This window comes from Chionomys nivalis, chromosome 22 (assembly GCF_950005125.1).
Source record: "Chionomys nivalis chromosome 22, mChiNiv1.1, whole genome shotgun sequence".
In the NCBI taxonomy this organism is placed as follows: domain Eukaryota; kingdom Metazoa; phylum Chordata; class Mammalia; order Rodentia; family Cricetidae; genus Chionomys; species Chionomys nivalis.
Genome location: NC_080107.1, coordinates 11403870 through 11429607, shown reverse-complemented (window position 1 = coordinate 11429607; position 25738 = coordinate 11403870). Strand labels below are relative to the sequence as shown.

Below are 25738 nucleotides of genomic sequence, written 5' to 3'. Positions count from 1 at the left end.
CTAGTATTGAGAGTGTGGTGATCTGCAGAGTGATTGGGTATTATTTCACTTGATCCTTGATGTAGCACGGATTCTAATTGTTCTTAATGAAAAACCCCGGAGTCAGATATTGGGGGGTGAAAGCTGAGAGATCAGAGAAGCAAAGTGGGCAGCGACTAAAGAGACCTTTTATGAGAAATCAGAGAAGCAAAGTGGGCAGCGACTAAAGAGACCTTTTATCTCTACCGAATCCTCGCACCAGAAGGGCTATCCTGTCCTCAGACTGCGTCCTCTGACTGACTGCTTCAAACTGCACCTCACGCTGCAGGTGTCTCCACCAAACCTCAGACTGCCTCCTCAGACTGCATCTGAGCTCCTGTCTCCTCTGGCCTTGTATTCCTCTCTGCCCACCCACGTCTCCTCCTCCCTAGTGCTGGGATTAAAGGCATGGGACTGACTCCCAAGTACTGGGATTAAAGGTGTGGGCCACCACCGAGTGGCCTCTAGTGACTTAGCTCTGCGTCAGACAAGCTTCATTTGTTAAAACAGGAGCAAAACAGCGCCTACTAAAAGTGTAGACCATTTCAGATGACCATGTTGATCCCTAGCTAGCTGTACACATGCTCCTGGAACTCCTTGGTATTTTGGTCTTGCTCTACCTGGCGATTATGGTGCCAATGACAAGGTGCAGGCTTTCTGGAAGTGGGAGCTGTTACAGTCATGGACCGCATTATCTCAGTAATTACAGGCCCCCGGACAATGAGCTCAGGATACATGAGTGAGCAGTACTGGGTGTGAAAATATGGGACTGTGTCCAGCCTAGTAAATACGCCACAGACAGCCTGAGTGTCCTTCTGCATTGCTCTCTCCACTCTTTGCATAGTAAACCCCGACTCTGTCACCTAGGTCTCCCAACAACTCAGCAGCTAGAGGGGAAATGTCTGTCTGCAGTAGGTATCTGCTGGGTTGCTTAACTCGTTCCCAAACCACTCCCGTCCCTGAATATTTTGTAGCTATCCAAGTGCATAGAGTAATGTAATTGTTTAGATACTATATTTGGGTTTTGTCACATTTACGTAGAGTTTAAATTTGCTCCTGTTCACAGTATTCTACTTCTAACTCTCTAGGTTTAAGAGAAATGAAAAGGCCCAGCTGGGAATGTAGCAGAGAGGTAGAGCCTTTGCCTGCTGTGTGCAAGGCCTGATACCCAGCATAGCAAAAAAGAAAAATCCTGAAAACCCTTTTGGGACTTTTGCTTGGTGCCTTCCCGGGTCTTCAGTACTGGGACTCACTAGCTAATCATTCCACCAGTGGGCTTCAGCCTTGTTATCCAGGATGTAGCCTGTGTTATCTGGCCGGGGGTTTGAAAGGGACGAAGAGCAGAACTAGAACACATGCCCACCGTACTGGCTCTTAAGGAAGGCTCTCAGAAGCGCCCATGGACTTCCCACTCAGCAGGACCCAATGTGGCGTGTCCGGTGGAAAAGGAGGACTTGGAGAAGTTGTCCTGGGCAGCTTTATGCCCAGCTAAAAAGTCTTTTACCATGGAAAAAAGAAACCTGTACTTGGCCCAGGCCAGCGGCCTCTGGCACAGCTGCGAGCCCTGTTGCTTCAGTTATCGCAGAGAGAAAATCAGCCGTGTGATCCTATTAATTTCCTTTTGAAAACACTGAAAAATTTGGATTTCCTCAGCTTCTGGAAGGTATTAAAGTGGGCACGGCACTCAGCCGGGTGTGAGCTTGTTACATAGACTTTATCTCTTCCTGGTTTTTCTTAAAAACATTTTACTGAAAAGTGATGGAACTTAGTTATTTCTTCCTTTGCAAAACGAACTGCGAGCTGTTTGCTAGCATCTAAGAAAGCAGGCACGGACGATATTGCTGCGATGTGCTGGCTTATATACAGGCTTCCTGGTTACTGTGTACTTGAATATAAGATATTAAAATGGTGAGCAATTATAAAGTAAATATTCCCTTGGCAGACGATTGCTAGGCTGTATCAAGTGTGAAGGTCACAGGCCCAGTGTCTATAGCTTTCCAGTCTGGCTCCTTGAAAGGAAAATTCAGAGTCTGGACCCATGTAAAAAACAAATAATAGTTTATGTGATGCAAAGTTAGGCACTCGATCTCTGGGACATGATTAAATTCCACATTTGACAAGCTCTGGCAGTCACTTTGTGAATGAAATCCCAGGGTTGCTTGGAGACAGACTTACAACTAGAGACTTTCCGATTTTCCCTTTTCTGACTCCAAGAGACAGTGTTTCTACTGTAGCCCTTGGGTGGCATCTTGTTGCTCTGAGTGGCTTTGTCAGCCGGCCGGAGAACACTTCTCAGTGAAGCAGTCAGAATACATATGCTTTTAGGTCTGTGCTGAGTCAGAGTGGAAATGGAAATTCTTACCACTTTAAGTGTGGCCAGCGGTTATTGTGATGGTGTGTGCCTTTTCCTAGAGATGACCTCAGTCCCTACTGTCCGGAGATAAGGAGCAGGTGTTGGTGGTCCGAGGTCAGTCGCATCAAAAACAGATGTGGACCAGAACCCAGCCCGCCCCCCCCCCAGCCCCTTTAGTTGTGAATCACAGTGGTTGTGATCTGACCTTCACTCCCATGCAGGTGTGCGGCAGGGATTTCTGAGCAGGATATTATTATAGGTAAGAAAAACACATTTGGCCTTGGATGACCCTTTATGTGGGAGCTCCCCAGCTGTTAGCTCAGAGATAACGCCCGCAGGAAACTGCACAGGTGAGGTAGGCACCAGAACCCGCAAGCTTCGCTTATACACGTGGTGTTCCGTGGTCACTGGCCCCCGGGGCGTGTCCCAGCATGCTCTTTCAGGGAGACAGGGAAAGGGTTCTTAAGAATTTTTGGAAAGGCCACAGCAAAATTACTGGCCTTATGACGCAGTTAAAGACAAGTAACGTCTTGGGGTTCCTGTTGTGTAGGTCATAAAGCACTTAGTAGGCCTCAATTATAATCACCTCTTGTAAATAAATGTTCCTTTAAATGGTTAACTGAGCTTTTGAATGATGCTATCAAACCAAGCAAAAGTGGTCTAGCGATTTGGTGGCTCAGCGCAGGCTCTGAGAGCAATGGAGTGCTGGACACAGCATGTGACTGGGTAGGTAGGTTCGTGCCCTCTGTAAACTGGGATCCCCTTTAGTGAATCCGTGAAGGTCTAAAGCGGGAGGCGCTAAGGTCCACTGTGTTCAGAGCAGAGCACCATCTGCATTGCAAGAGCACGGACAGGGTAGCTTGTGTTATTAGTGCAGGAATAGTGTCTTCGCTCTGGTTTGGAGGTGGGCATGTGTTCTCGGTGGGACATTCTAGTGTTTTGATATGGGAGGCTGTGGCTCTGTTATCAGCTTCTATGTAAACATGAAAGCACACTAGGGGTGGATAGATCTCCTCTGCCCTAAGTTTTAGCTCAGACTTGTCTAACTAGATCAACCAGTTAATGTAGTTTAAAAGGGCTTTCTTTTTTTTTTTTTTTTTAAATTGTTGTTGTTGGCCCTAGAGGTTATTAAAAACTAAGCCCAGATTCCTGCCCTCAAGGAGGTGATCGTGAGTTAGGAGGGTGGGGTGGGAGAGAACTGGGGAGGGGAGGGTGTGGAAGGCAGGTTTATGGGTAAGGCTAGGAGCTGCGGTCTGGGTATAGTTGGAAGAGGCCACCTCTCTCTCTCTCTCTCTCTCTCTCTCTCTCTCTCTCTCTCTCTCTCTCTCTCTGTGTGTGTGTGTGTGTGTGTGTGTGTGTGTGTATGTTAGGGGGCAGCGGACATCGGGAGCAGAGGTCCACTGCTAGGGTGTGTCTGGGAATTAAAGGGAGCAGGATGCCCCCGTGGATGGCGAGGTGTGGCTCCTTGTGGAGGGACTGTCCCCGGTGTAACTGGAAGAGTGTGGTTCAGCAGGAAGGGCCTTGGGCTTGAAGGCCTACCCACATCAGGAATGTCTGAGTCTTGGGTTCTTTATCTGTAAGACAGAGATGGCTACCCTCCAGCAGTTTAGAGATAGTCAGATAAAAATGTCAGTGAAAGGGTTTGTTGGTTGAATGTTCTACAAATGTGGGTGCTTTGTACATCATTTGGGCTTTTTGCCAGCCATACCCAGGAAAATATAGGGATGCATGAGCAACATGTACCTGCGTTCATCCCAGATGCCAAGGAAGTGCTCAGGGCCACCCCAGGTGCTGTATCCAAGGGGCAAGAGTCCCTGTGTTGTGGGACTGGTAGCATTCTAATAGAGGAAAGATGGATAGCATCATCTCAGGTATTGGTAAGGCTGGGATGATTATTCAACAGGAAGACAGAGGGGTAAGTAGGGGTGAGGGGGAGACTGTGGCCAGAGCCAAGAAAGGAGGGATCCCCTCTGAGGAAGGGTTGCTTGAGTTGTCCTGAGGTATCCAAAGGGGGACAGAGGGACACAGCACAGCTCTCCAGTCTAAAGCAAGGATGTTCTCGGCTAGAGGAAACAGTTGCTGAGAACTCAGTGCCAATGAGGACGGTGGGCTCAGTAGGACAAGGAAGGCCTGCCCAGAAGGCGCGCTCACCTCTGTCCCTCGGAGCTGGAAGGGCTGATGAAGGGCTGCTTGCTCACAGCCTTCTTGAAGCCTCTGTGGAGAGCCTTTGGAGGGCTGTGGACAGAGCCCCGGTGACCAGTGACTGTGGGTGCAGGAAGATTAGGGCTTCTCTGTGGATAGTGAGCAAGGGTGGGGCAGAGGTGGGGCAAACTGATCCTTCTGCCTGAGTCAGGTATGAGCTGGTGGCAGCTCGAATCCTTCTCATGGCAAAGCAACCCCTGAGAAAAGGGTAGTGAAATGCCAAAAGAGGGGCAGCGAGTCAGTGCTGGCCCCTGGCTCTTGTCCTGAGGCCCGAGTGGATAGTGTGCATTTGCCACCACAGGAAAATCTAACTTGAGGAGAAGCCTGACTTCTGTTTTGGACAGACTGAGGGGTGCCAAATGGGGGTACTACTAGGTTCCTGGGTGTCCGAGTATGGAGAGGAGAGGTTTGGGATGCAAAGAAGGATCGTGGCTGAATGGTTGGTTAGCCACAAGAAGGGCCCTAGGACTGTACAATGGGAGAGAGGCTGCCAGTGCCAGCCAGGGTGAGGGCCAGTCTGGCAAGTATTTAATGTGCACATCAGCCTTAATTGCCTTCCTCCATCACCCAGGATAGCTTTTTTTCTTTGTTTGTTGTTTCTTTCTTTCTTTCTTTCTTTCTTTCTTTCTTTCTTTCTTTCTTTCTTTCTTTCTTTCTTTTAAAAAGATTTTCAAGTTCAACTTTTTTTTAATATTTATTTTAAATGAGTACTCTGCCTGCACATACACCTTTCTTCCAGTAGAGGGCATCAGATCCCACTATAGATGGTTGTGAGCCACCATGTGGGTGCTGGGAAGCAAACTCAGGACTTCTGGAAGAGCAGCCAATGCTCTTAACCCGTGAGCCATCTCTCCAGCCCCTGCCCAGTCTAGTTCCTAATTGAATTGTATTGTGAGGTCCAGTTGAACTCAACAGGAAACGCAAGGTTAGACCTGGAGGTCTATTCCCTCTCCAGGGTGGACTAAACCTCTTCTCGTGGGGCATGATGAGAATGATCCAAGGGGACAGGGTATTCTCATGACAGCTAATTGGGCTTTGCATTGGAGAAGGGGACAGAGAATGGAAAGGGTACTGTGTGTCACCACTTGGAACACCACCAGTGAAGCCACACCGTGACACTTGTTCCCAGTACCGTCTTCAATCTGGCTTACTTCCAGGGGGCTTGCCACTGTTCTGAGTGTCAGCAAATGCATAATATGCTAACCCTTTCTTTTATTTTTTAGGGATTAATTTTTTAATTGATTTGTACATAAACTACACAAATGCTTTTCTGTAAGTAAAAGGCAGCGTATTCGATACGGAAAATTAAATTGGCATAGTTAAAACCAAGGGCGGCAAGGGGGTAGGTCAGGATCTGCATGCCACACTAACAGAAGTCACTGCGCCATAGCCGAGAACAGCTGTGACCTTTCCCTGGCGGGAAAGCTGGAGGTTTGCAAATGCGCATGCGGTTAATTCCCTTTAAGCTGTTTTGAAATGATTTGTTTGGACTGATAAAATAAGGAGAACTAAATGAAATGATGGAGCTTAGGTGCATATCTTTCTGTGAGCGCAGAGTTCTCAGGTATACCTTCAGACCTCCAAATAGACAGTCACCAAAATATGGGGGTAATCATGATTCTGTGGCCCTTTCAAAAATAAGAAATGTGGGATTTAGATTTAAAGTAAATATGTGAATATATACATGGATGCAGATGAATGTGTGTGTGTGTGTGTGTGTATGCACACACATGCACAATTACATATAAGCAGAAAGGGGACTGTTTTGGTGGTGGAAAGGGACCTAGGAATGGGAAAGTACGGGGGGAAATATGACAAGGTAAAATGGTGTATGTGTGAAAATGTCAACATGAGACAAGTTCTTAAAGTTAAAAATAATTCAAAAGTAAAAGTTTAATTAAAAATATGTGTGATAGCTGGGAAACCTACTGTGTGTGACTTGGCCAGGGCAGGCTTTAGTGGCTCCTTTACCTCTCCCTAGGTGAGAAAGACTCTGGGTTACGGAGTAAATTAATTCTAGAGAGGGGGCAGTCATGGCAAAATTGCCCGTCGGTCTGGTTAGGCTAGTGTATATACAGACGGCCAGTGGCCATGGGTTGGTGAAGAGGTGGGTCTTCGTTGTTAACCCCTGGTCCTTCTTTCACTGGACTCCCGAGGAGCCCCAGCTGTGGGAGGACAGACACTTACCAGGTCAGTGGAACTTCCGTGACTGACTAGATAAACCTTGGGCGGGTCGTCCAGTCATGGGAAAGCCTGGCCATAGGACTCCTGGTAGAACACGGCCAGTGCCTGTGAACCCACAGCCAAATGCTATCACACAGTAGCCTTGGGCATGGTGCTCGCTATAGAACAGATGGGGAGGGGGGCATGTGTCACCGCCAGCTCTATGTCTGAGGCTGGGCCGATGTGACCGTAGCTAGGCTTCAACCTGGTACTTTTTGGAGTGGGGGAAAAGGCGGGGGTGGTAAGTATTGAACTTTCAGGCAACAGGTGTGATCAAGGGCTGTCCAGATAAGACCTGAGCATACAGCCGGCCCTGGTAAGGCCTAGGAGTAGAACTATTTTACGGAACAGCTTGGTGACCACAAAGGAACTCAGTACAGTGTGGCCCTATGGAAGGGCATAGTGTTCCCCCATCCCTTCCTAACATGCTTGCTCACACATGGAGAGCTTCTAGAAAGGTCTTGGGAAGTGCCTTTCTTTTGCCGTTGAATAGCACACAGAATTTATATTTTACTCCCAAATCATTTCTCTGCTCTAGTGCTTACAAAGTTGTTCTCTTAGGAGAATTGCCCAGGCTGACCACAAAAATCATAATTAAGATCCTCCTGCCACGACTTTGGAAGTGCTAGAATTACTTTTCTGTGTCATGACTGTCGTCTGGATTACTTCACTTTGAATCATGAAGTTCTGTTCGTAATGAACGTATTAGCTCCCAAACACCTCAATCATTTTTTAATTGTGTATAGTATAGAGGTTAATTTTAAATAAAAATTAATGCCTCAGAATTAACTCGGGGGAGACTCATGTTCAGATTTGGTTTGCAATCACTACTAATTCCCAGGGTTTGGACACCATGATTGAGCTAGACAATACCCTCTGAAGTGATGTCAAAGAAACTTATAGATTCTGAATAAAATTAATTCATAAGATACAAGTGAAAGTATCAATAAATGAATATGGTTTTAAATGTTTAAGTTGAATGATCAATCAGATGGTCTCTATTGACTATTGTATCTACATTCAGTGTTGGCCAAGATGCCATTCTTGGTATCTTTACCATCCCTTGGCATTCATTTAGATGTTTGATTTGCACTCACTGTGAGACAGAAACTGACTTTTAACCTTGGGAAAAGGCTGGAGGGTCAGATTTCTTACAACATGAGTGTATCATCGCCTGTGGTCTGGTAGCTAACTGGTTGTCCAGATTTGTCCCACGCTCCTCAAACCCTGCAGAGGCCTCACAAATACTAAAAAGGCAGAAATGGATGGCATCTGGTACCTTCACAGGGAAGAGCCTGGTTAAATTTGGACCCGTCATGCAGAGCCTGGTTACAGGATGAGAGTGGTCTGCTCTGTAATGATGCTACAAGAGAGGAGCTGGGAACGAGGAGTCAGAGTCCATGCGTGCCAGACGTCATTGTCCTTTCCACTCTGTGCAAAGTTTAGCTCCTAGTGGTTAACAGCAAAGGCCCCTGTTGCTTTGCTAAGAGTGGGCACAGCAGGAGAGTATTCATCTATGGGTTCTGCCAGGCGCCATCTCTTCATTTTCTCTGCTGTTGGCATTAATGGCTGTTCTTTCCATACTGGCTTTGTGTATCCTAGAGGAGGTGTGAGCAGTATCAGCAAAGCTTCGCTGCAGTCAGGAGCACCTCTAGCTCCTTGACACCGTGCAGCTGGACCTTCTGGAAGCTACTGTGCATGCAGCGCGAGCTTTGATTTCTTGTTGGCCTCAGGACCAGGACTGAGCATCAGGACGGGACCCTCGAGGCTTCTTGCCCCCTGTGGGCGGTCCCTCTGAGTATACTACACTTATGATTTATCAGTCTGACTGGTGCCGGATGAACTTCCAGGTCCTCTCTTGCAGCTCTTCAGCTTCCTGAGAACCTGGGGTTAGCCATGATGCAACAGGGGCCAGGTGGAGCCTATTTGAGTATGGGTGACCAGTGACTGATACTGGGTAGGAGGTGGCAAAAGAAGTGTCTGTAGGTAGGAAGGGCCAGACAATACCAACAAGACCTGCACGCTCTCACGATGCACACGGTGAGAGCTAGGAGCGTGAAAAGCAGTGGCTACGGGAAAGCGAGGGAAAGGGTAAAGACGCCGTCTAGAAGCACAACGGCAGCTGCTTCAGGAGAACTCGCAGATAAAGCTCACAGAATTTTGAGAACATAACACATGTACAAAAAGTAGTTAAGTAAAAAGCACACTTCAAAGAGAAGGTGCTTCCAGGGGTTACAAGTGTGACTGCAGAAATCTTCAGGTGTCAGTAGAAACTCAGGGAGAATGGTTAGAAGCTGTCTAAACCACAGAGAGGAAAGGTTGATTACCCCTGATGCCTAACACCTTAGTAGCAGGGATTCCAGAAAGAGGATGGAAGAGTGGACTGCGGAGTGATTCGTGCACGATAGGGGGCATGTCCTGAGAGTAAATATGTTGTCCACAATGTGAGTGATGCTGTAAGAACTTCGGCATTGATAAAGGCTTTTGTACAGATTACTGCATCCCTGAATGCCCTGGGTAAACTTGGGGAGCTGAAAAGCCACCCTCAAAGGGGTGCAGATCTGGTTGTCAGCACTGCCATTGAGGTTTTCAAGAGCCGCATTCTATGCCCTGACTCCATCTGAGGTGAGAACCAATAGACTGTGTATCCATAGTCTTGACTTGTCCTTCATGTGCTGTTAGGACAGTAAGAAAGTCCAGCCAAGAGAAAAGCATGGGATCCCAGGTCAGAGTGCATCACCCCAGGCAACAGTGATGGGGAGTCCAGCATATCCTGTGGAGCACGTCTGGACCAGTGACGGGAAAACAGGAAGAGGGGTCTGAGCCAGGGCAAGGTCTTGATTTAATACAAAGCACCATTGGGAATTTAAGAGATCAAGACTCCAATAATGGTAAATGATGTCAGGAGAAAGAAAGGCACCAAGAAACTCCACCGAAAACAGAAGCCGTGGTCTAAACATGAAGCACACCACACTGATAGAGCAAGGGAAGAGCAAGTCTGTTTGACCTCAGTATTAGGCACAGCTTCCACTGAGGAAACTGTCGTCCGTCCCTGTGTAGTTTGGTTCAGCACTGGATGATACTTACCTGGCTATGTGAAAAGGAGTGAGTGAATTGGGGCTATAAGAGGTAACTCGACTTTGACTGGTTATGAGAGACAGCAGATGATGGGACTCGGGGAAGCGAGGAGAATATTTGGGAGGAAGGGTCAGTATGCTCGTAGCCTCATTGCACTAACTGGAGAAATTGGGATTTTAGAGGCTTATGAGATTCCCTTTCTGGCCAACATAGCCCAGAGCTGGTTGATTATTCAAGAAAGAAACATCATATTCTAAATTTAAAGAGAAGTTAAATCTAAGAAAAGTAAGAGGGTTGCCCAGTTTCGGGGGCTTGGGATGAGTTTAGAATCTGCTACAACCCGAAGTTCTTTATTTTTTAATTTCTTACCATTGTTATTTATTACTTTACTATTACTTTGATATTGAATTTGAAGATGGGCATAAATGTTGGTGACACAGGTCCTTGGTAATGGCCATCGCCTGACTCTTCGGGTCTTCATTGAAACGAACCGAGAAGGCTGTGTTTTCAATTAAGCAATAATAGTGCCCTTGTTCTAATGAAGCAGAAGTTCACATTTCCCAAGACAGAGCTGAGTAGCTAAAGGCGCAATCTTTAATCCTCAAGGAAATGAATTATTGCCAAAGACAATGAAGCAAAGCTGCAATTGTCTTTAAAGTTTAAAGAGAACCCCAGTGTTTAGAACACTTGATTGAAATAGCTGTACCAAAGTAGGCCAGCTGTTGTGGGGACTTGTGAATACGAGTGGCCGTGTGGCTCACTTGGTGGTTTTTAGAATAGCTTGTTCAGACCTTTGCCTGTAACCTCCTTTGGAGACCTTGATTTATGTCGTATTCTGAGATACGCCATCCTTTTTGGCATTACCTTTCACTATGACAAAGCTTATTTCTTACTGTTAAAGATGATGCTGTGGTTTTTACGTCTTATTTTAAGCTTTTTTTAAAAAAAAATTAGTTAATTTTTATGTGTATGAGTATTTTGTCTTCCTCTGTAATATGTGTGTGCCTGGTGTCTCTGTGTAATATGTGTGTGCCTGGTGTCTTTGGATGTTAGAAGAGGGCATTGGATTCCCTGGAACTGGCGTTATGGATGGTTGTGAGCCACCAATGTGGGTACTGGGAACCAAACGTGGGTCCTTCGGAAAAGCAGCCAGTGTGATTAACCACTGGGCCATCTCTTTACTTGAGTCTTGTCTTTCAAAGTTTTCCAGTATGATGAAATCTTCAGGGAGTTATTTCAACACAACTTTAGAACTTTGGAGAAAGGCGACCATGGTGGCTCAAGTCTGATCCATCCCTGGGAGGCTAAGGGAAGAAGATGGTAAAGTAGAGGACAATCGTGTCTCAAAAATATTATACACCCACCTACCTCCCCTAGAAAAGGGGGAAAATAGTCAAACCTGGTAGAATTAGCCGTCTACGGGTTCTGGGGCAAGCAGTTTGAAAAGTGACTTCCTAGTGCTAAACTAAACTCTTGCACCGTGTTTGTAGTCTTTCCTTCTTTGGACTCAATACAGGAATAGACTTCTGGATGTTGGTCTGTCAGTTTCCACCACTTCCCTCATCCCTACAAGGCTGACTCACTTCCCCACCCCCACCGCCAGCTTCAGCCTGTCTGTCTGAAGGCAGAGCTGTTGATGCCTGCAGCCCTGACCCTTGGAGTTGACTTGGTCATCGTGGTGGTGCCCAGAGAGCACTTGGTTCTCTCGCTGAACCATCAGGGCAGCTTGGTGCCCAAGCCCTTACTGGGAGGAATCGGGAGGAAGCCCGGATTAAAGCAAAAGCCAGATTTTTGGCACAGGTTGAAGGGTTGATTGGAACCGGCTATCCCTCTGACACCTACAGGCACCTGGCAGCTCAAGAATCAACATGTGCTTAGCATTTAACCCACACTGTGACCTAAAATGACTTAGATTAGCAGTAGACGGTTGTCCCCTGGTGGCATTGTTTGCATACTGGTCTAGTTTTGCTCATTTATTTGTTCTTCGCGGACATAGCCTTAGCCAATGAACTGTGACCTTCTACGTTTAAAGTTGATTCCAAGAGGGATTAAGATTAGCCTCTTTTGCTAATTTCTGAACCAGGCAGGGCGACTGTGAAAATGAAGCCAGTTGGGGTGATTATATTCATGAATTTTTGGGAACCATTGCATGAGATTAGCACACTGCAGCCTGGAATACAGAGCGACGCAGAGGGCGCCCTCTGCTGACGAGCGCTCCCTCCTGCAGCCTCCCAGTAATCACTGCGGGGGCGGGGGGGGGGCAGCTCCCGTTCCCTCCCTTTCCATCTCTCCCAGGATGCATCCGAAATGGAGATAGAATGCTTCCGGACCCATGCGGGCGGGCAGAGCTTCGTTTCAGGCCATATTAGCCTCCATAGACACACATCTCTTATTTTGTGGTTTTCTCTTCACGTTCATCTTTAATCCTCCAACAGCTCTGCTCCTTCCTTCTATGCAGTCCACTTTCTCCTCTGTCCCACGCGTGTCCCCTTCCAAGGATGAAGGAGAGGGTTGGAGGAAGCTGGTGGTTGAAGGCACAAAGCAGGCTCCACAGTGTGTTGTTGTTTCTGTGTGTGTCTATGTGTATAAGCCTCATGTGTGCGGGTGCCCACGGAGGCCAGAGAAGGGCTTTGGATCCCCCGGAACTGGAATTGGAGACGGTTGATTTGGTGCTGGACTCGGAACTCTGGCTCTTCTGGAAGGACAGACAATGCGCTAGCCCCCGAGCCATCTCTCCAGCCTCACTACAGCTTTTCACATTGCAGGAAACCTTGGGGTTCCTGTCTCCTGTCGGAGCCCAGAAAGGCTCAAGAGATGGCTGTCTCCTGAGGCTTTGTAGGACCTCCTGATAGCTCTCCCTTGAGCCAGTCTTCCCCAGGCCCTTCATCTCCAGCTCCACTCACATCCAGACCGCACTCCCCTACAGCTTCTAGCCTAGCGGTTTTCAACCTGTGAATCACCACCCCTTTCCCAGAGGGGGACTCCAAGGACCCTTTCACAGGGGTCTCGTATCAGATATCGTGCATATTAGGTATTTGCATTATGATTCATAACAGTAGCAACATTACAGTTATGACGTAGCAATGAAAATAATTTAACGGTGGGGGGGGTCGCCATAACGTGAGGAACCGTATTAAAGGGTCGCAGCGTTAGGCAGGATGAGATCCCTGGAAGCAAAGCGAGTCTGCCTGTGCTGTTCTGCCTCCCCTGTCACTTCCTGGTGGCACTCCTTCCATGGAGCAATTGTCCACTTGATGCCTCTGCCTCCATGTCCTTTTATGAGCTGCTTACGTTATGGATCAGGCGCTCCCACACCTGAGCATGAGCGGGAGGTCATTCCTTATGGGCCCTGGATGGAGGCAGAGTTGTTGAAGGAGTCAGCCCTGAACTGAACTGAAGGAGGAGCGGGGTAAACAGGAAGCAGCCTACCTGCCACACTTAGCAGCCTCCTTGGGTGTGTGTAAGAGGAAGTGGTTAGAGAGGAGGGAAAAACAGTCCAGGTCGGCTGAGCTGCCCTGCCCTTCAGATCCTCCGCTTGGCGGTTGGTTACCTTTACCCACCAGCTGTGATTGGGCCTGGGTTCTTTCTCCCTCCGACTGTTGGGAAACCGTCTTGACTCTGTCAGTATATGGAGCAGGTTTTATTTCCGTGTGCCCACTTTTAAACTTTTCCGGTGTTGAGCTCTGCTTCTTGGGAAGCGTTCTGAAGGATCAGTGACACGGCTGGGTGGTTTTGTCCTGACTGGCACCTGGCTGCGAAACCCAAAGGGTTCATAATTAACCCCTGCCAAGGCCTTTATTTTCTATCAAATCCGAGAGTACAGGCTCCTAGCTTCATCTGGGCCTGTGGCCCAGCTCATTGCTCGCTTCTCCTGCTCCCTAGCATGGCGTCCATTCCATCTGGCAAGCATGTAAGCCTGTTCACTACCAGGAGCTGGGACATTACTCAGATAGATACGACACGCGGTGGGTCCTTGAGACCTCTGCAGCTTGGCCTTCCCCATACCCCTATTGATTGAGAAATTCTAGGAACCTGGAACAGTTGCTAAGTCTCTACTTTGAGTTCTGAGCCGTGGTGTGTGCCTTTTCAGGTCTAGGATAGACTTGCAGGTAGGAGCTGTCAGTGCCAGCTGCCTGGGGCTATGGGAGGAAGGGCAGCCGGCTGTCCCCACGGAAGCCACCATTATTCTCCTGGGCGGATGTAATTCCCTTCACTCTGATTGCACCTGCAGCAGTGTATCCTCTAGCACATTGGCTCCTTTTCTGGGATCCATCCCAGCTAGGAAGAGGTAGGGGGGATGGTCGGAGGGTGTTTGTCTTGTTCCTTCTGCACCTGGCTCTGCAGGCTTCTTGTGCCAAGTGTGGCTTGCCCTGTCTTCACGGGGGTCTGTTGTTTGTATTGGCGTCTGTTCCCAGCCATGTTTTCCACTCCCAGCCTTGTACCCCCAACTTCCAGCCTTTACTTCTCCTTGTGGTCAGGTGTGTGTTCTTTCTCTCTATCTCTCGCACTGTGTGTTCCTTTGTCAAGCAGACCCCAGAGGTTGTAAACCTGATGCAGGGTGAAATAGCAGAACTGAGGATGTGAGATTGGCTTAGGAGCTGCTCCTTGGGAAATCTGGGGTGAGAAGGAAGCTGCGTTTTCATCCCACATCCTGGGTGATGGGACAGAGCTTGTATCGGGCACCCGTGAAGCGAAAGTATAGCCCTTTAAGTGAAGGTAGTTTCTGCTTGCCAATCAATAAAGCTGAGGAAGAAAAATAAGGGGAGAGACAGGTTGCAGGAGTCACTGAGTTAGGCTTTTATCCGGAGTTGGATTCTGAATCTGTAGATCAGCCGCTGCACAGCGAGGTGTAGTCAGAGATACCTCGTGGCGTGGGTTGGAAAGCAACGTGTACTCACAGATGCGGCAGGATGGCTGCTTCCCACCCAAGTTGGAAGTGTGAATTGTTCGGCTGTGGTCCGTGTTCTGTGCTTGTTCCGTGAAGAGTGTCTTCGGACACCGGAATCGCACCCAGCTACTGCTGCCGATTCTGGGAGGGACAGGCTCCCTCTCCCTTTGTGGATATGGGGTGTCATTGTGCCCCAGCTGCGAGGCTTTGCTGCCTGTGCTGCAAGAGCGTTTTTGTCCCCAACTCCTCATCTGCACGGCAGAGGATAGCGCCCGTAGCTCTGGGTTCTGGCTGAAGTATGTGTGAGTCTCTAAATTCTTTCTGTTTCATCTCCAGGCTGCTTGTGGGGGCCCCTCGGGCAGAAGCACTTCCACTGCAGAGGGCGAACAGAACAGGGGGTCTGTACAGCTGTGATATCACCTCTCGGGGTCCTTGCACGCGGATTGAGTTTGATAATGACGGTATGTTGTCTCTCCCTTGTTCATTTGGCCAGCCTATCTGTACCGTGCTGGGACAGGAGTCACAAGAATTTATTCTTACAGAAAGGACCACTTTTAATTTTGTCAGTCTTGACTGTTTTATTTGCCCTGAAAATACTTCTCTAAACCACACTGAAGTGGGCCAGTTAGCTACGTTTGTTTAATCTGGGTTAACTGAAATGGCGTGTTAATGTTGCCACCTAGTGGTATGTTGAGGCGGTTACAAAATTCAGTTCACAGCTGTGAAGAGAATTAAACGTGCCTATCATGTGTTTAAGCAGTCAAAACATCACTTGCTGTTAAAATATTTAGGGGAAAGACTGTTTTGTCTATTTTTATTTATTATTAATTTGATTCATGTGTTTATTTTGTTTGTTTTTGTAATGCTAGGGCTCTAACTCAGTGCCCGTGGGTCCTAAGTGAGCACTCTACCCCCAGACTGCATCTCTGGTCCTGAAAGGTGTTTGAATATGAGAATACTCCAAAATGAGACCTGACCAGCTTGAATAATAGCTTCCCTAAAGACCGAGATACACTCATTGATGAGATAGGGTTCAGTCAAGATAATTTTCGAAAAAGTTGAGGAGCGGCCAGAACCGGAAATGGGTATACTTACTAATCATGTAATGTGACCGTTTCCCCACATGGGGTGTTGAAAGGGTCACATGTTCTGCCGTTGAGTCCCATACACTGTTGCGGTTCCATGGACAGGTCTTTGAAACCCAGCTAAAACCAGTGACTCCGAAAGTCAGGGCTATTTCCATTTCCCTCTTATTTTAATATCCCATTTTAGAAGCCTTCGCATAGCGAGAAGATGCCATCATGGAGTCCAGGTGCGTCACCAGCTAATATACCTGGCTTTCCGTAGATTGAACAGAGCCATTAGTGTTCCGAGAAGCTTTTGAGAAACCACATTTGATTATTGGCCTAAATAGAGACGCAGGTTCGTGCTTCCGTTCTCGTCTGTATCCTTTAGGAATAGCGTGCTGGTCTTCCGATTAGGAAATATTACATGTTAATCACAGAAAAGTTAAAAAAAAAAACTTAAAGATAGAGATATATAAATAAAGAAAAGACAACTGTCTCTGGGAATCTTAGTATCTGGACACCCCCCTGGCATCTTGGTTCTTGTTTAGAAAGGCAAAAATAAGGGGTTAGCGTAGATTGCAGCTGATACTGCAGTGAGCGCATGGTGGTATTTCTGTGCGTTTTCTCCCCCTCTCCCTCTTTCCTGCCAAGAAGAGAACAGTTCGCACTGTCACAGTGAATCCGGGGTGGGCAGAGAAGAGCCCACTCTCTGTTAGTTTAGCTACCGCATCTCACACTGCTGCGTCAAAGAGCGGCTGTGGGGTTGGCTTCGTCTCAGTTACACAATTTTCAAATGTCTTATTACAGAATTTTTACGAAAGATTCACTCAACTGTTTCTGTTTCCTTGAGATAAAAAAAATGTTCTGTGAGTAACTGAATTTCCTGAGTAGCTAGGCTTGGGGTCCAGGCCGTTTGAAAATGGCTTCTTATTGGATTTTTGGTTTGGTGTTGTTACGGTGTGGGTTTGGATAGCCGGTCAGTCATTCAGGCATACTCACTGTCTGCATAACCCATGTCACTTTCCGCAGCTGATCCCATGTCAGAAAGCAAGGAAGATCAGTGGATGGGAGTCACCGTTCAGAGTCAGGGTCCAGGAGGCAAAGTGGTGGTGAGTGTGGAAAAGGGCGCCCTCCTGGGTGCCAGTTAGGGGGCGCCCTCCTCCGTGCCGGTTACGGGGCTCCCTCCTGGGTGCCGGTTACGGGGCTCCCTCCTGGGTGCCAGTTAGGGGGTGCCCTCCTCCGTGCCGGTTACGGGGCTCCCTCCTGGGTGCCGGTTACGGGGTGCCCTCTTGGATGCTGGTTATGGGGTGCCCTCCTGAGTGCTGGTTACGGGGTGCCCTCCTCGGTGCAAGTTACGGGGCGCCCTCCTCAGTGCTGGTTATGGGGCACCCATCTGTGTGCCGGTTACCGGGCACCCTCCTCGGTGCTGGTTATGAGCTTCCAGCAGTGGACAAAACACAGAACCCCTGCCTCGGTTTACCTCTGAGAACAAGCCAAACCTTCACTTCTCCCATGAGGGCTGCTGAGTTGGTCCAGCAACCCGTATGTCTTTAAAACTTCCAGAGCCAGAGAACTTATGAATGTGTTTTGAATATCCCCGAGACTAGCTGCTCCTCAGACAAAAAGAGCAAAGCCAAGTGGACTGTTTTTGCTCTGGGAACTTTTTGGTTTTTATAGACAAAATTATTGCCAACCATGAGAATGATCATGGAGAGTAGCATCAATTTTATTCTCATTCACCCCTACCCTCTCAGATAGGAGGTGGCTTGTTAGGTAGACTGGCCTGGAAGCTCGTCTGGTTGGAATATGGTCATCTTTTCTTGACTCTCTTTCCCAGTCTAGTTGCTATAACAGAGTTTATACAGAAACTTAGGAAAAACAAAAATCTTGATGAACACTGATTCTTACACAGGGGCACTAAGTGAAATGGACTTGGAGGTACTTTCTCCAGACACCAGACTGGGTTACGTGGGAGGTAGCATGAAGATCCTATAGAAAACGGAGATTATTGTCTCCACCTTTAATCCCAGCACTTGGGAGGCAGAGGCAGGTGGATCTCTGTAAATTTGAGCCTGGTCTAAAAGAGTGAGTTCCAGGACAGGCTCCAAAGCTACAGAGAAACCCTGTCTTGAAAAAAAACAAAAAACAAAAAAACAAAACAAAAACCAACCTCTTTATTGTCGCTATATTGCTCGGCGCCCCAGTTTTACGAAGGTTTAAACAGCAAGGCTTTGCTGTTTGCAGACATGCGCGCATCGCTATGAAAAGAGGCAACACGTGAACACCAAGCAGGAGTCCAGGGACATCTTCGGGAGGTGCTACGTCCTGAGTCAGAATCTCAAGATCGAGGATGACATGGATGGGGGAGACTGGAGTTTCTGTGATGGCCGACTGAGAGGCCATGAAAAATTCGGCTCTTGTCAGCAAGGGGTAGCCGCTACTTTCACTAAAGACTTCCATTACATTGTGTTTGGAGCCCCGGGTACTTACAACTGGAAAGGTATGGCATCTGTATTTACAGGAACATATTCAAGTGTCAGTTAAATTCCTATAATAAGCCCCATGATTTAAGTACATTTTAAGTGGACTATAAGGTGTTTATGAAAGTGGGTGGGATGTTAAAATCTCCACTGTGAATTTTAACAGTAATGCAAATGTTTTAGGGTTGAGTTTTTCACTAAGAATATAGTAATTAATAGGGCTTTTTTTTTTTTTTTTGCTGTTTTATGTTTGTTACTTGAAAAACTGTTTGTTTTAAGCCAGTGATGTGAACACTGAGTTGGTGTAAATGGTATACACAGAGAACCGTGTTAGCATGGACATCCCATTGTGTAGTATCTTAGAAGGCCATGTTCTGCTAATAACATAGTAAGCTCAAAGAACAGGTGACTGACAGATTGGGAGTTTTGAGACAAAAATTAGAGGCAATTTGAGGTAAGGTTGGTTGCCAGTATTATTGTGAGAAAAGGAGACAGGGAAAGAAGAGGGAAAATGACCCACATTCCATGATCAGATGAGTCTGGTCAATTCCTTTAATAAACCTAAGTTTCTCTGAAAAATTAATGAGGTATATGGCAAACTGCTATATCACAGGGTAACCTAGCTCTAATCTACAATAGAGAGAATCCATGATCATTTGGAAATAAAACTTTTTGAGAAATAAAAATAAATTATATTTCCATAAGTCAGGAAAAGATGACTACATCGAAGGTTGAGGCATGAAAACCAAAATTTCAAGGCTAGCCTCGACACTCGATGAAGGGCCTGTCTCAGGAGAAAGCACGGAGGTGGGGGTGGGGTAGGAGCTGAGGATGGCCCAGTGCTTAGGAGCACAGACAGGCCCAGATCTTGCAGAGAACATTCCCAGCACCCACACTGAGCAGCTTCACCTGCAGGGGATCCAGTGCCCCCTTCTGGACTCTTGCTGGCTCACACCTACAGTTGTGTGAGCGTACGTGTACCATGCTCGAGCATGCGTGCATGTGTGTGTGTGAAAGGAATTGAAAAGAGCGGGGATATAGCCCAGTGCATAGCGTTTGCAGAGTGTGTGTGAGGTGCCGGGCTCAATCCCTTTCCAGTGTCTCTCACACACACAAAGTCAGCTGTTATTGAAAATGGTTCTTGAGTCCTTATGACACTGGAAGTTATTTCCTTTGTCTCCACTCTGACTCTGGCAGAGTCTTTCCTAGAACCAAACATATCAGACTATTTTGACCTGACATTTGTATTTAGAAAGAGTTTTATTCCTAGCAACATTGACTTGAAATGACATGTTTTGTTGTTTTGTTTGTTTGTTTTTCTCCCCAACACAGGGAGAACAGTAACAGCCCTGGCTGTCCTGCAACTCGCTCTGTAGACCAGGCTGGCTTCATAGAGATCCGCCTGCCTCTGCCTCCTGAGTGCTGGGATTCAAGGCGTGCGCCACCATCGCCCGGTGAAATGTCACTTTTCAAAGGTTATATTGTTATTTGGGTTTTAATAGGACTGAAATATTTTTAGGAGCTATAGAATTTTCGAAATTTTGGTTAAAGCAGTTTGAAGAGCAGATGGATACATTAATTTCACTTTACATTACAGAAAAGGAAACCTGATAAGATCAAAGGAAACAAAATAACCATTTATTTCAAGTTCATGTCATTCAAATTTAGGTTTCTGCAGATTTTTGTTGACTAAACAAACATTCCATTTTCCATCTAGTTTCCTGGTGTTTTAAAGATAGTTCATAAAATGTGTGGGTCATTTTTAGGATTTCTAGAGCAGATCTCTTTCACATAAGAACTCGCATGCCCGTGCTGAGCGATCTCAACGTCACCTCTTCCATGTCTGTCTCCTCCAGACTTCTGTTGTCCTGGTAACACAGGGGTATTTATTAGGTACCATCTAGTTTATTTTGTTTCATCTTCATTTTTTGTTGTTGTTGTTGTTTTCCATTTCATTCCTTTAGGGATTGTTCGTGTAGAGCAAAAGAATAACACTTTTTTTGACATGAACATCTTTGAAGATGGGCCCTATGAAGTTGGCGGAGAGACTGAACATGATGAAAGTCTCGTGCCTGTTCCTGCTAACAGTTACCTAGGTAGGAGCGAGCAGAGGCCCCACACCTGCCCTCTCCAACACTGTGCGACTCTCCCTCCGAGGGCCCACAGGCTGAGAGCAGGCCAGGTGGGAGCCAGGGGCCTCGGCGCATGCTTCAGCTGGCCAGTCTGGTGATGTGAGAGCAGACTGCCCGCCGGCCGGCTCCTCTGGCCTGAGCTTCCGCAAAGCCAGGGAGAACCTGCCATCACCTGGAAATGATCTCTTTTGCAAAGGTGTTGTCTCCTGAGCTGGTGGCAGCCATTGGAGCCTGCAGTAGACCCTTCATGAAGCCCTGAGGAAATGCCTGGGTGTTCATTGTTGGCTAAGTGGTCCTTCCTCTCCCTTCAGGGCTTCTTTTAGATGCACACTTAAGAGTTCCACTTGCAAAGTTACTTTTAAGTGGCAGGTCAGGACTTCCAGGTCTTTCCTTGGCGACTGCCACTCTCTATGGCCTGGCCCTGTGACTGCACCGGGGCTCCATGTCAGAGGGCCCAGTGGGTGACACAGGGCTCCCCGAATGAGGCCAACCAGGACTGCTCACACGGCTCGGAGGACACCCGGATTGTATCTAAGTGCCAGTTCCTTAACTCCCAAGGCTTGTTTGCATTACTAATGGTGTCCTAAATTATTCCTGCACATTATGGTAATTACACAAAGGCTTTTTAAAAGCTTTAATTCTTGGTGTGAGTTGACATAAAGAATAATTACTGTACATTTCTTGGAAAAATGTAAAAAATCTTCTAAACCTACATAGTAACCTATTTTTAAAAATGATGTGGGGGCAAAACCCGCATGTACTAGAGAGTTATTACTGGAACAATGGAAGGTTAAATTAAAAGGAAAAAAGCAGATATGGATAAATAAATAATTCTAAATAGTATGCTAAAGTAAACATACATGTAAGTTATTCTAATTGTGTAAATACACATGAACAATACTATTTATTAAGAAAAAGCAACCCTTCCCAATTCATGCACTATGCCCACCCCCTGTACAAACTTGATAAGGCAGCATGAGACAGAACATTTATAGCAGCTGCTTATTAAACACCTGTCGTGTGTGAGTCAGGTACTATGTTCAGTGTACTGGTAAAGGTTGTCACTCCTCCCTGTGTTTACTGAAGGAGCTTAATTTGCTAGTTCAAGGTCACACCGTTAATAATTCCCCAACCAAGAGAGAAATATTCATGGAAGTGATAGGTCTGGACAGCGGCTGGGTGCATGCGCTTTGTTAGTGGCCTTGCAGGACAAGGAAGGATTTCCATTCAAGGAAAACAGCAACAAACCAATATTTTCCGTGGATATATATTAACCAGCAGCTTGTGTTTCTCTTATGTGCTATTTAGGGATTATTTTATGATGGGATATGTTTCATTGCTCTGGTGAATACACCAATAGCTTGGCCTTTAGATGCCCTTGGGGTCTATAAACACAGCCACTGGTAGAGCACAGGGAGATGGGAAGGGTTTTGTTTGTTTCCTCAAACACCTTTACCTCTTTCAGAATGGGTTTCCTTAAAAGTAGATGTCTGAGAAAAAAAGTCAAATGTGTGTTGTTAGTTTTTGCTGATCGGTGCTGTGAGGGTCTCATTTGAGAAGATCAATGGGCGTGGAGTCTAAAACGATATGCCTCTGAAAGCCAGCGAGGGGCGCGGCCCTGCCTCTTACCAAAAGCGTAATCGTTTTTCTCCCATCTCTCCTGTCCCATGCATGCGTACAGGCCTGCTGTTTTTGACCAGCATTTCCTATACAGATCCCGATCAGTTTGTTTATAAAACACGGCCTCCCAGGGAGCGGCCTGACACATCCCCTGATGTGAGGATGAATAGCTACCTAGGTTTGTGACCTCTGAGATGACAAATAAATTGCCTTGGTCATGGTCATTTAAAAAAATTTTTTTTGATTCATACAGAGCATAAATCTTCCTATTTTCTATTTCATTTCAAATGAAACACGTACAAAAAGCATGCCGTGGTCGAGCTCAGCTGCCAGGTGGTTTTCAGCACTGGGCTCAGTTGTATTTCTTTGCTTTATCTAAACTTGGGGGCTCATCATATTTTCAATTCACCTCACGATTTGAGAACTGCAACAGTAGTGGTGACGCTTTTTATGAATAAAACCCAGTAGAAGGGGTGAGCTTTAGAGAGAGACCGGCTCATTTGAGTGGTTTTGGCAATGGGTAATTCTGTTTGCCTTTCTAGCAAATCCCAGTGTTTATAACCCGAAGGGCTGCTTCATGTGTGACAATTGGACATTCCAATGTTACCTACCCTTTGAACAGTATGTAACTGATCCAAGTGATACCTGACTCACCTCTATTGTTGAAGTGAGATTCTCAAATAACTGTGAATCACCATGCATGGATTTTTTTTTCTTTTTTGCATGTTTGTGTCTGAAAACTGAGTTGATCCAAAATAATTAAATACTCCCCAGGGTGTGGCAGCAGTGTTAGCATTTGTTCTTACCTCATTGCCAATAGACTGGCAAGGGTAGGTGCTCTTCATGTAAACTGCAGTCAGTGCACACCCCTGTAACTTGCACTCAGTAATGAGCGTATATGGCATTCCCAGGTGACTTCGGGGTCTAGCTCGCTCTCCCTTGGCCCTAGTTTGAATGCTTCTCCATAGTTCAAGCTATCCAAATACTAAATAGCATAAAATTGTTTTTTACAAGTCTTGATATCCATAGAAAGCGGTAAAATAGCTGTGACTTTGTCCTTCTGTCTTTCCGTTAGCACTCTGACTCTTGTGGCAAATGTGCAAGTGGACGGGAGGGCAGGAGGGGAGGTGGGTGGCGTCTCCCCAGTACAGGATCGACGTGCGAGACTATGTTTTGTTTTCCTAGGCTTTTCATTGGACTCAGGGAAGGGTATTGTGTCTAAAGATGACATCACTTTTGTGTCTGGTGCTCCACGAGCCAATCACAGCGGGGCTGTAGTCTTGCTCAAAAGAGACATGAAGTCCGCACATCTTCTCCCCGAGTATATATTTGACGGAGAAGGCCTGGCTTCTTCGTTTGGCTATGACGTGGCGGTGGTGGACCTCAACGCAGATGGGTAAGCGAGTCTTTGGTTATCATATGCGGCTAATGTTGCCTAACTACAGGTTGGTTGATTCAGAAACTTACCATCCGGTCCCGTCTTCGTCACAGCTGGCATTCATTATCCTCCCAGTGACACAGGATTACCTTGTAAATGTTATGTTTTTCCCTTGTGTTTGGGGATGATTGTTTCTTGGAAATTTAAATTTGAAAAACAAAAGCATTCAGAAAATGGCATTAGCTACATGACAGTTCTGTGGTGTCTTGAGGGTGGGGGCTATTGGAGCCTCCAGAATGTCTTCTGAAAAGTAGGAAGTGGTGACCGCATCAGTGCATAGAGGACTCAGACCTTTTGCTACCAGCCGGAAATAGTGCTGGAATAGCAGACCCTTGTTGGCGGTCCTCCTGGGCTGTGGCTCTGATTTGAGAATCTGCCTTTGAATTGCTACCCTCACTATTTTCTTTGGCTTATTAGGGATCTTCTGTTACGTATTTTAATTGACAAGATGCAAATTCTTGATTTGAGGCCCTTTGTGTTGTGCTTGTATTGAGCCCCAACTGGTGGTCATTTCCCTCAGCCTGCTGGCATTTTCAGCAGTGGTTCCCACCTCTTTCCTTCATTATGTTTTTAGGTGGCAAGATATAGTTATCGGAGCCCCCCAGTATTTTGACAGGGATGGTGAAGTTGGGGGTGCAGTGTATGTCTACATTAACCAGCAAGGCAGATGGAATAACGTGAAGCCAATTCGTCTTAATGGGACCAAAGATTCTATGTTTGGAATTTCGGTAAAAAATATCGGAGACATTAATCAAGATGGCTATCCAGGTGGGTAGTAGCTTGTGATTGTGACGTGGTTGTAGGGGTAGACTAGTGAGTGTTTGTGGCATCTTTGAGACACTGGAGTTTTTAAATGATGGTTTTTTGTTTTGTTTTTTTAAATGTGATGTCAACAGATATTGCTGTTGGAGCTCCCTATGATGATCTGGGGAAGGTTTTTATCTATCACGGATCCCCAGCTGGCATAAATACCAAGCCAACACAGGTAACCAGATCCCTCGCTATAATACTGTCAGCTTTTTGTCTAGTAGCGTACTATGTAGGTTTAAGTACGTTTTCATGCGGATTTCAGTTCCAAGTATACAATAGTATGAACTTTTAATAATTTAATTATTTTTATTTTTTTATTTTTTTTAAATATTTATTTATTTATTATGTATACAATATTCTGTCTGTGTGTCTGCAGCCAGAAGAGGGCATCAGATCTCATTTCAGATGGTTGTGAGCCACCATGTGGTTGCTGGGAATTGAACTCAGGACCTTTGGAAGAGCAGGCAGTGCTCTTAACCTCTGAGCCATCTCTCCAGCCCCTAATTATTTTTATTTTATGTGCATTCGTGTTTTGCCTGTATGTATGTGTGTGTGAGGGCATCAAATCCCCTGGAACGGAAGTTACAGACAGTTTTGAGCTGCCATGTGGGTGCTGGGAATTGAACCTGGGTCCTCTGAAAGAGCAGCCAGTGCTCTTAACTGCTGAGCCATCTTTCCAACCCTGTTCAATAGTATGACTTTTAAAACATTTACTTTTATTTATGTGTGTTTGTAAAATGTGTGTGTGTGTGTGCACATGCATGCACATGCACAGGTGACCAAGAATGCTTCAGGAAGCTAAAGGTGTCAGATCCCCTGGAACTAGAGTTACGGGAGGCGTTTGATGTGGGTGCTGGGAATGATACTAGGGTCCTCTGGGTGAGCGGTCCATGCTCTTAGCCACTGAACCATCTCTCAAGCCCAGTGAATTGCAGAGTATCATTGGAAGATGGCTTTGACACACTCACACAGATGCAGGGGCCTGCTTGGTTCAACTGTAAAATGTCTTAGCTAAGCTGGGAAATCTGCGTATAAGCCAGAGTGAAGTCGACTCTTCTCAGCTGGGAGCGGGAGGGGGTAGCCTGTGCTCCGCCTCCCTCAGCGGTGCTTACTGGAATTGGAACTGGGCGAACAAAGTAGAAGATCATAATTACCTGGAGAATTGGGACCCCAAAAGTTCTGACTGGTTTTGAAAATAAGACTTTGGGAGGGGGGCAGTTAGATTGGTTTTAAACTACACTGATTAATAAACAAAGTAAGCTTTTATCCTTTGGAATATTGTGTGACTCAGATGACTTTTATGAATTGTATGAAGTAATAGATACTATATTATAATTTTTATAAGAACTGAAATTTTGACTCAGAATAAACTTTTCTTTGTTTTATTTTCTTTTCCTCTGCTTGGGCTCTCACTCACTATTTTGCCCAT

General features: G+C 46.4%; 1 protein-coding gene across 3 annotated transcripts in view; it reads left to right on the top strand.

Annotated features, from left to right (window-relative positions):
- Positions 1-25738, top strand: part of Itga6 (integrin subunit alpha 6) — a 68023-nt gene that overhangs the window by 14318 nt on the left and 27967 nt on the right. For 2 of the 3 annotated variants that reach the window (XM_057754995.1, XM_057754997.1), the window contains exons 2-8: positions 15099-15223; positions 16859-16938; positions 18074-18329; positions 20274-20405; positions 23247-23457; positions 24074-24267; positions 24396-24484. In XM_057754995.1, coding sequence (XP_057610978.1) covers positions 15099-15223; positions 16859-16938; positions 18074-18329; positions 20274-20405; positions 23247-23457; positions 24074-24267; positions 24396-24484 — 1087 coding nt within the window. The remainder of the gene's footprint in view (positions 1-15098; positions 15224-16858; positions 16939-18073; positions 18330-20273; positions 20406-23246; positions 23458-24073; positions 24268-24395; positions 24485-25738) is intronic. The other variant, XM_057754998.1, reaches the window with a different exon arrangement.